The 11,318-nt window shown below is 36.0% G+C and overlaps 1 protein-coding gene across 1 annotated transcript in view; it reads right to left on the bottom strand.

Moving 5' to 3' along the window:
- The window catches only part of LOC107746972 (adenylate cyclase type 2-like), a 127,929-nt gene that overhangs the window by 46,194 nt on the left and 70,417 nt on the right, over positions 1 to 11,318 (bottom strand). Inside the window, exon 2 of the mRNA XM_016561339.1 lies at positions 1,953 to 2,114. Coding sequence (XP_016416825.1) covers positions 1,953 to 2,114 — 162 coding nt within the window. The remainder of the gene's footprint in view (positions 1 to 1,952; positions 2,115 to 11,318) is intronic.

Genomic DNA, 11,318 nt, shown 5'->3' with positions numbered 1-11,318 from the left:
TAACTTTAACCACGAAACCAGATCGGCCGACCTGTAACGTTACACTCTTTGTTTTGCTTCCTCCAGCTAGTGCTGTGACGTCGGCTGACCCTAGTTAGCTGTGGTTGGCCTGGCCGTGCGTCACTCAGAAAACAACTGGCCAATCAGAAGAGAGGCTCATGAATATTAACTAGACAGACCAAAATCGACCTGTTCTCAGCAGAGCTCCTGAGAGAGGAGCTGTAAAAATATATTGAGATGGTTTTTGGTACTTATACCGCAAATATATATTCTTAAGGACATCAAAACCTAAAATAAAACTCCAGAAAGGTGTACAATATGGGACCTTTAAAGCAAAGTCACATCACAACCAAATGTATGCATTTAATATCTATCTATCTATCTATCTATCTATCTATCACTGTTATTGTTGTTGTTATTAAACATTGTTAAACATTCTTTTCAAACTGCTTTTTACTCAGTAATAATAATTTACACATTAGAAATGTATTACTTTAGTTTCCACAAGTCCATATGATATGCACAAAACTGCTAGGGAAGCGTATTAATGTCTTTCTCATGGCACTGCCAAACTACAGTTTGCCAAAATGTCTCTCAGTCCTGTGCCTGAGGCATTCCAGATGTTAGAGAATCAGAATACACAGCTTTCAAGACTCTCTCTACCCAGGACCAAAAGGCATAGCATGAAAGGAAGTGAAAGAAATCGAGACAGTGTGAGAAGGAGTAGAAACACCTTTGGGCAATTGAGGGAGTCATGTATGGTTCTTTTTTTAGTAATCTAAGGCAGTAAGGAACATTTGCACTGAATGCAAGAAATGGACACTGAAAACCGAACATTCATTGACTTTTTATAATGATATTAAGGGTTACTGTTCATATAAAGTTTGACCTTTTATACATAATTTAAAATACATGCTATTACTGCATGCCATTCACAGAAATGGGCTTTTACTGAAAGGTCATATTTGCTTGTTTGCGCATTCATTTGAACTAAGACGGGAGCAAGTTAGCGTCCTGAATTTTCGAAACAAGCAATCTGATTGCTAATGAAATCTGACAACATGGGTAACATGGTTCACAACAACGTAAATGAGGAGAGATTAAAACAAAATGAATACAGGCAAATTTGCCTTTGATTTATGGAATTTGGAAATGCCTAAATAAGGAACATTATACCAAGGGAAGGTCAGTCTCTAATATTTACAGGCTTATTCTAAAATTTACAGTTATATTTAGTCAGAAAACAGACATCCTCATTTTCTGAGGACACTCCCTGTTTTTGATGTCTTCAGAAATGTTTACTATGTTCCCAAAGTGAAATGCTGTGAGATTTATTTTTATATAATTATTTTCTCGGTTTATTTCAGTTTGGGTCATTTGTTTTATGATTCATTTTATAATTCAGTTTTGATTTAAATGTGATTTAAATGTTCGCTATATGGATGTTGAGTGACATGGTGATGCATGTGCAGAGGAGAAGCGCAGCAATGTGATGTTGGCACAGAAGAGTTATCTCTGACAATAAAAGTTACTGTCACTGTTAAAGTTCTGTTTTTCCAGTGTATGAGACTGGATGTTTACCATCTTTCCCTCAAAAATATTTTAATAACGCATTTGTCATTGACCTAAATGTTTTCATTTCAGAAATCTGGTCACCTTAAGTAAGACTGATACTGCCTTAATATCAATATCCATGAATAGCAATTATCAACACACCCATACTAAGCCTTTCAAATATATCAATATGCCAACGAGCATTCAAATTATTAATCACAAAAATAATCTATGACTTAATAATCATACATAACCTGACTCATAGACACACATGCATAATCACAAGCAATTGGCAAGGATCCTTCTCAACAGACAAGGCAAACTTCAACAGTTGTCGCACAGGGTAAAGCTCACAGCTCTTGGCAAGCACATAGCAAGACAGATGGGAGAGCACTGACCTGCCATACTAGGGGCTCCACATGGTCGACTGTAGAGGAGAGGCAGACACTGAGGACAACAGTATGAGAGGACGCGGTGAGCACGCTGGCTATGATGGCATCTCTCATGGAGAAGGGGAGCATGGTGTATACCACAAAGATGATGAACAAGAAGAAAGACACCTAGAATCAGAGTAAACAAAACAAGAGACAGTAAAACATTATGACATATTATTTTGGTTATTTCAGGTGTTAGTTGTCTAAGCAAAAACGTTCAACTGTGTTCTCAGTTTTGTCATGTTGGGGAAGGTTGTAACATGTTCTATTCATGAGACAATCACCACATTGGTTGGCCAAAATAATGGTTTAAAATGTTGTTTTATTTTCTGCCAAATTTTGTTGCAAAATTTGACTGAAAAAAACACTGTCACAACTTTACTTATACTGGTCATCTGTGAGTGACGTCACCTCCCAATATAAACACGCCTCAAATTATAGTCCCGCCCCTGATATTGATTGACAGGTTTCCGTGTTGACATCAGAAATTCAACTGCAAAAGGAATTGCAATTCCATTTGAGTTATGGCAGGTTACATGCGCGACACAGAGAGAGTGAAAAAGCAGATGTGGTAATTAATATTGATATTTAAATATGACAGGCTCATAACTCGTAAGACATGGGAAATACAGTTGCAAATGGACTTTGCTTTTTCATTTGAAATTTGACAGTCACTGTGCGTTCGCAAAAGTGAAAACGCAAACAGTAATGCAAGATTTGCAGTTGCGTTTGGATTATGTCACAATTTATGCGTCCACATGTGGAAAACACAATTGAAAATACAATTTGCAATTCCTTTTGAAAATTGCCCTGAATATTCTTCCATACTCCCATTTTTTTTCTTTGATTGGTTGAAAGTCAGTGTAAATCTAAAGCATATACTCCACAACCATGTAATGTTCACCTGATATTGTTGTTTTAAACCCAGATATAGTCAAATTTCTGAAAAGATTGATGATAATAACAACCATTTTCCCAACTTAAAATTAAAAATACTGCATGCTATCATTGTCTTGTCTTCTATGTGCAACACCATGCATATTGATACAGACGTGATTAAATACCCTATAGATTAAACTACTGGTTTTGAAGCTATATTTCAGAGTGTATAATATAATATAAAGTTTCAGAGTTTGGCCCTGTCCCAAATGGCACCCTAAACCCTCGCGGCCTTCCTCTGATGCCTTGTCCAAATACCCACACTTGCGGTCTTTGCACTTGACCACTTGACAACTTATATGACGTATTTCCTTTATTTGGCCCAAGTGTTCAAGTGAGGATGAAGACCACAAGTGTGTGTCGAACTTTTCATTACCTGATGGTTTCATTACCTGATGATACACTTGTAGTGTTGTAAAAATGCAAGTGTTTACATAGCTTAATTTTAATTTTAAATACTTTGCATTTTAAAATCAACTTCTAAATGTCTGTTCAGTAGTCCTTATAACATGACATAATTTTAATTTGTGGTGCAATTAAGTTATAAAAAGCAGTTGCAAATGTTGTACAAAATAAATATCACCACTACTCATCTTTGCACCAATAAAACGTAAAAACACTGTTTTCTACCAAATTATATGTAATATCTAATTGTTGTATTAATATTTAACTTAAATTGGAAAGGTTTCCGTGACCTCTCGCGAGATCTCGGCAAAAGGTCTCACGATTTATTTCCAGAACATGATGCATGATGGGATACACTAAGCCTCGAATAGCGCTCCGGAGCAGTATTCGAGATAGTGTGGCTCTAGTGTGCGTTAAGGGCACTGCGCTTTGCCGTTTTTAAGACCAGGGACAGTCTTGTGCACTTACTTCCTGTCGCGTGCACGCGCTCTCAAGTGGCCAAGACCGCAAGTATGGGTGTTTGGACAAGGCAATGGTCCGCACTTTTGTGACGTAATGCCGCTTTGACTGTCGGGTAGAAGTCTGCTGCGGAGATTGCACCAGTGCGGGCTCGGCAGAAGTGCGGATCGAGGGCGCATAACGGCCGCAAAGGGGGCGCCCGCGAGCACCCTTCTGAACGCTAAAATGACAAATGGGACACCCTACGGTCTTGTGGACTTAACAGACACGCGCACGTGGCGGCCATTGTAAGTCAGTAAGTGCACATGAAGTGTTCCATTTGGGACAGGGCCTTTATCGCTTACAAGCACCCTTCTGAAAGCTAAAATGACAAATGGGACACCATACGTTCTCATCGCTAAACATGCTGACTGGTTGAGTTCATGCAGCATTGCATTTCAACCACCATTTATTCTGATAATTTTCAAAATATTACTGTTATTGTGTCATGAAATGTAGTTTTAAAAGTATTTCAGGCGAGAATGTAGTTGTTTAAAACTCAAATCTGCTGTTTATTTATAAAGACAACGCCTATTTAAAAATGTGTATCGCCGATTTCGGAGACGTGAGCTCCACGCGATCACCGGGCACTCATGTATCCCGACGAGAGCAGCCTCAACTCAACTAGTCCTTCTGACATTTGCCGCTGGCTCTGATGTCTCTTTAGTGGTTTTACATAAGCTATAATTCATTTTGGGTAAATCTAACAGGTAATCATTGGTCTTTATTCTATTAATCTATTAATATGTTAAAATGAAAACAAAATGAGGCTATACTGTTTGATATAATATTTTGTTTCATTGTAATGTAGGCTATATACATTTCCCTGAACTAAATTCCAGCGGCTATTAAATATAAACAAAATGAGGCAGTGGTGTTTATCATATTTCGTCTTTTTGTAAATACAGTGAGGAAAATTGCGGTAGCCAAGGCGAGCTGACTGACGTTATCAAGTACGCTGCTGCTTGCAGAATTACTTTCTTACTTTCTTAAGCTCAAATAGCATTAAAAAATCTTATTTTTCAGCCTAGACCAGCCAATGTGTATGTGCAGTCTTAAGTGCACGATTTGGTTCACAACTACAAACACAAACAACAAGTGTAAAAAAAAAAACTACAAACATGGCAGATGTGCGGGACCAACAGTTAAGTAGAAAGGTTTTACTAATAATCAACATTTAACCTGGTAAAACAACATTTATTTAATGTTATCCGTGATATATTTCATCTGCAACAACAATGTGAAATTTTCTAAACATCCATTTGGCCAACTTTTAAATGCATTAGGCCTATTATGCAAAAAAACCTTGAGTTATTCACATGAAAGAACCACGGTTGCTAGATCAATGTGCTACTTCTTTTCTCTCTGACACAGTAGGAAGTTAAGTAAATTAAATGTGGAAAATGTTAACTGTGACAATATGATTGACATGCCTGTATATAGTGACATGATGTGCATAACTATGCTTCAGAGCGTCCATTAAATATGCAATTGTATGGCGCTATAGTATGTCCTTCACATACTTTAAGGATGCAGTATAAGTAGGCAAATTGGGATGCAGCATGTTTCTATAGCATCTGGAGCTTCTAATGGCAGAAGCAGTGATGTGATGACTTTACCAATTAGCAACTGGCTCTTTAATTTAGAAGGCGGGACTATTTCACCATATTGCGCATTGCACTTACTCCTATTCATAACTTAAGTGATATGAGTATTTTGATATGCATCATTGTATATAAAAAGTCTTTATTTAAGATCAGTGTGAGTCTATTAGTTATTTGATTTCATAATCATTGCGTACATTGTTTTCACTATGTTAGTTGTGATGAAAGTATTCATGATGACAGAAATTGTGTCGCAATAAGGAGATGATTGATGTGTTCAGTAGACATGACTGTTCAGCTACAGCGCAGTGCTGCAACCTTTAATGCAATCAGGGCCGGATTCTGATGTAGTGGTACCTGCAGGCCACTTGTAGATTTTGTAAGGCGGTGTAAACGTATGAGCTCAACTATATTGCTTACTCACGAACCAGTTCAAGTTTATTTGTATTGCGCTTTTCGCGATACAAATCATTGCAAAGCAGCTTTATAGGTCCTCTGAGGGGTTTGCATCATCTCTTCTCAGGTGTTCGGTCATCTCAGGTCTTTGTAAGGGCTGGATCCAATGACATATTCTATGATATCACGACATCAAGCACCACTAAATGAAGATTATTTTCTTGACCAACAAAGTAAAAATAATAGAAAATATGGACTGAAAATACAGACATTGTCAACTGTTATTAGATAGCATGGATGTGTTAAAACCTTACCTCTCTAGTGCTGTGCATTTTTGGTTCAGTGATATGGAGTATGATTTCAGTGTTTGTTTTTTTTCTGGTGGTGTAACATCATACCATATTCAAAACGTCACAGTCAAGCAACATGAGCCATTGCTCTATGTGCCCATGTAAGACCTCTCTGATTTCATTCATAACTGAGAATTATTCCTACTCACTGCCTCTCTTTCCTCTTAGTTATTAGAAAGACATCACTGAGGTAAGACAAAACAATCAAACAAACAACCACAACAAAAAAAACAAATAAATGTATTGTATATTAATTGTCTTTGTAGTGCCTGAGCAGATCGCTCTAATTTTAAAAGTAACTGAATTGGTTACACTTTATTTCGATAGTCCACTTTAGACATTATATTAACTATAAGTAACTTTGTAACTACATGTCAACTACATGTCAACTAATTCTCATTAATTTGCAACTACATGTCTACTAACTCTCAGAGTAGACTGTTAGGGTAGGTTTAGGGTTAGTAGAATAAGTTGACAAAGAAAGTGTTAGAAGATATTAAGCCGACAGTCTACTAATACTCTACTAACTGCTAGTTGACATTTAGTTGCAAAGTTACTTGCTGTTAATAGAATGTCTAAAGTGGACTATCGAAATAAAGTGTTACCACTGAATCTTATATTGATAATTAAAATATATTTAATATAATACATTTTTACCATTTATATACCAAGTTTCATTGGGATGTTTTCTTTCTTCATACAGATCGGACCATTCCAATCCTAAAAATGTCTATAGAGTTGATATCTTTGCATCAGAGTGTTTTAGATTACTCAAATGGAACCAGGAACTATTTTACACTTTGCACAGATCAGCCTGCAGTCCCTTTGTTCTGGTCAGGTCTCTGTGCATTTTGTTTTCTTCTGGGTCTCCCTGCCAGTGTCACTGTACTTTGGGAACTTTGTGAAAGACATCGACAAAACATCTCTACTAATGACTTCTTCGTGTTTAATCTGACCATCATTGATCTTGTTTTCCTAACCGTTTTGCCTTTCGGTGTCTATAACTACATGCTTTTGCACAACACAGAATTTGAATGGTTTAATAATTTCACATATTCCCTAACCATATGTGGTAGACCTCTCTTCATGGCTTGTGTCTGTGGAGATTATTATTTTGCTGTGGTTCATCCCATCATCTACATGACCAACAGGAGAACTGCCATTATCAGGAAGGTAATTGCTGTGACAATCTGGTTGTTTATCATTTGTTTTGGATGTCTTATAGTTATATATCCTTGGGTTTCTACAACCATTTTTACATCTTTACCTCTGTTCATTTCCCTGCCTGTGATTGGTTTTTGTGACATCTCAGTTTTACGAGCTTTGAATAAACCTGATCCTTCAGGGAAAAGTAATATACATCCCCAAAAGAAAAGAGCCCTGCGTACCATCATTAACAGTTTTGTCTTGACTTTTACTGCTTACCTCCCACCAGCACTTATCTTTTCACTTGGACACAATTTACCACTGAGTTTTGATGTGTACTACTGTGTTTTAATCTTCATTGCAATAAGTTCCACCGTTTCAGGAGGTGTCATTATGCCAGTTCTATATCTGGACAGTATAGGTCAGCTCAGAATACAAAATATTATGGAAAAAATAAAAATGTGGAGATGAAAATGGAATGGAAATGGACTTTTTGCCTAGTCTCTCTTTGTGGTTTTACAATTATAGTTTTAGCCATTACTGAAATTGTGTGAAAATATTTCACAAATGGTCTTTTGGGGGTTACTAGGCATATTATTTGAATCTATATATAGCCTAGAAACACTTGTTTATATGTATGCATCATGTACATTAAAAATGATAATATCTTACTTGCATATTTTACAACTATATAAATACTGCAAATCCAAATGGTGAATGCGCTTTTGGTGAATTTGTGACCTTTATTCATGTAAATAAATTGTTTGTAATTTGTTCATTTATCATAAATCATTATCCTCATGTTATATTTAGAGTATAAACACACACACACACACACACAGAATTTCTGGGACATTCCATAGGCGTAATGGGTTTTATACTGTTCAAACTGTATTTTCTATCGCCCTACACCTAAACCTACCCCTCACAGGAAACTTTCTGCATTTTTAGATTTAAAAAAAAAAACTCATTCTGAATGATAAGCTTTTTGAAATATGGGGACACTCAAAATGTCCTCATAAATCACCTTCTCGTTGTAATACCTATGTCATACCCATGTCATTATACAAATTTGTGTCCACATAAATCACAAAAACGTGCACACACACACACACACACACAGTCTTAAATGTGCAAAACCAAAGTGAGACAAACTGATCAATGGAAAAATCTATTTCTAGGTAAGCCTAAATAAAAGACAATAAGCAATTCATATTAGATGGATAGTTAACAAAAAAAAAAAAAAACACTGAAAATTATTTAACCATTTACTCAACCTAATGTACAGTAATTCCAAACCTATATGAGTTTCTTTCTCCAAAGAAGATATTCTGAAGAATGTGGGTAACCAAATAGTTGCCATTAACTTGCATAGTATAGAATGGAAGTCAATGGTAATTGTCAAATATTTGGTTACCCACATTTAAAAAATAAAAAAATATCCTCTTTAGTTTTCAGCAAATAAATACATACATGCATACATACAGTACATACATACAGATTTGGAATGACATCAAGAAATTGAGGAAATTGACACAAGGGAATGACAGTTCCAGTATCAAAAGTTGCAGTAGTAAGTAGCAGTCAGTGTGTGGTGTGTCCACCAGCTGCTTTAAGCACATCTCATCTTAATGGACTGAGAAAGATTTGCTAGTTCATGCTGCGAGATGTTACTTCCATCTTTCACCAAGGCACTTTTGAGTTCTCGAACACATCTGGGGGTATGTATAGTCACATGTGGTCTGGCATTACAAGGACGAGCTGTCTTTCCTGTCTCCCTGTGGCACTGTTTTAGGCGCCTGTAAATTGTTAGCATCTTAAGGACAGTTCCGCAGGTGCATGTGAAATATTGTTTATGATTCATAGAACAAGCATGAAAAACATTGTTTGAATACTTTCCAATAAAGATCTGTAAAGCTTATTTAGATTTTACAATATGATCTTATAGAGTATCCTGAAAAAGGGACATTTCTTTTTAATATGTTTATACGTCCAAGTATACGTAAGTATGATTTTGTTAAGTACCTCTCCAATCACAACCCAGTCACAGCCCAAACTCACACCCAAGGCATCAAAAATGCCACTTTGACTGTTACGACGGTCATGACAGCAACTGAACGTGAAGTGTGCCATATGGGACAGGGCCTATGAACTAAATTGCTTTCAGTGAGAAACCTTTGGTCTCAATACACAGACGCAAAGTGCATAAAAATGTAATGTATTGGAGCGTAATTATGTCGTTATGACATATTTTTGGGGGTATAAGCAGCTACATAATGAATAATTTTATTTCCGTTACACTGTTTAGACATTTTGTGCGCCTAACTTGACCACTACCCCTAAACATTACATTACATTTACATTTACATAACAAAACTTAACCATTTCTCAATATGAAACAATATAAAACAGCATATAGAGCAGATACAAATACAGTCAAAATGTATTCAAAATGACAAATATTCCAAGTCCAAATGAGACCAGATGATTGCTTTGTGTGAGGAACATGCCTCTCCATCCATCTCCATTTCAAATCACAAATAATAAAAAAAAAACTGACGGCTAAAGAAGCATTATGTCAGCTGCTATTGTGAAATACCATTAGCTCTTGTGTGTCTTGTGACCAATTGTGTCATGGTACATTTCAGATTTATGGATCATTCATGGAGGGGGATCATTTTCAGCAATTATAACCTCAAAATTCACTTTGTTCCTCATTTAAAGATATTGTATGGCTTCAGAAGACTTAGAATACAGTCATTTGCAATATATTTATACTTTATTATTAAATACCTGTGACTGTACTTTTATCTGCCTGTTAATTTTTTATATTGTTTAGAAGTGGCTAGGTTTAGGGTAAGATTCATATTTATATTTCATTATTTTATTCATATTATTATATGAAAAAATATTTAACCTTTTCCAAATGCAAGCAAGCCCTGTGAAACACGAGTCATGATAAAAGAGCTCAAATACTTGAAGGAGCATGCTAAAATCTCATGATTGTTTCAATAGATGTGTTTTTATCTAACATTTGCTTTTGTTAACACTATTGATTAAGTTTAGGGTTTAGTATAGATTGTAGCCAACTTTACTGAAATGCTATAGAGCATTAACCTTTAACCGTCATTTACTGCACATTTAATTTCTGTACTACTGCAATATGTACAACAACCAGTGTAATGAAACAATGACAGATTCACGTTCATCTGTTTTGAATAAAACAAACCACTTTTAGCAGCACTCACTGGACATTTCACCTCGAAAGTGTTGCAAAACGTGCAAAAAGCAATGTAGAAAAAGCAATTGTGCAGAAATGTCACCAAAGGTGCATTTTTTTTTTCAAGTGGAACCTGGCTTGAGTTTTTAGTGACTTCAATTTCAATCTATTCGTCACACTAAGCTGTATAGTTGGATAGTTGTAATAGATTAGAAATAGTATTGACTACTTTCATCGAAAAAGAGTAGCCTGGACATTCTGCTCATATTTGACAGAATTATAATTTTGAGGTCAGCTATCTTTTATGTGAGAATGTTTTGTTAAATTGTGTCATGTATTTTGGGTTGCCCCAATTTCGGGTTGAGGAGTTGCACTGGGGTAAATTATGTAGAGAGAGAGAGAAAGAGAGATGCCTAGTGTAAACTTGATACCTTGTAGAATGTGCTCATGCGTCGATTAGTGTGTGTCATTGCTGTTTAAATGGTGTAAATATTCAAAAACCCTGACTCTCACAGGTGTGTACAGCACCTGTGTTTAGTTACTCACTACCAAAGTTTGTTTTTCTTCTTGTTTTTCTATGGACATCATTGAGGTAAGAAAAAAAGCATTTTGTCAGATATTTCATATATGTGACCCTGGACCACAAAACCAGTCATAAGGGTCAATTTCTTGAAATTGAGATCTGAAAGCTGAATAAAAAAACTTTCCATTGATGTATGGTTTGTTAGGATAGGACAATATTTGGCCGAGATACCACTATTTGAAAATCTGG

This window comes from Sinocyclocheilus rhinocerous, unplaced genomic scaffold (assembly GCF_001515625.1).
Source record: "Sinocyclocheilus rhinocerous isolate Xijiao unplaced genomic scaffold, SAMN03320098_v1.1 scaffold529, whole genome shotgun sequence".
In the NCBI taxonomy this organism is placed as follows: Eukaryota; Metazoa; Chordata; class Actinopteri; order Cypriniformes; family Cyprinidae; genus Sinocyclocheilus; species Sinocyclocheilus rhinocerous.
This window is presented reverse-complemented; position numbering and strand designations above follow the sequence as displayed.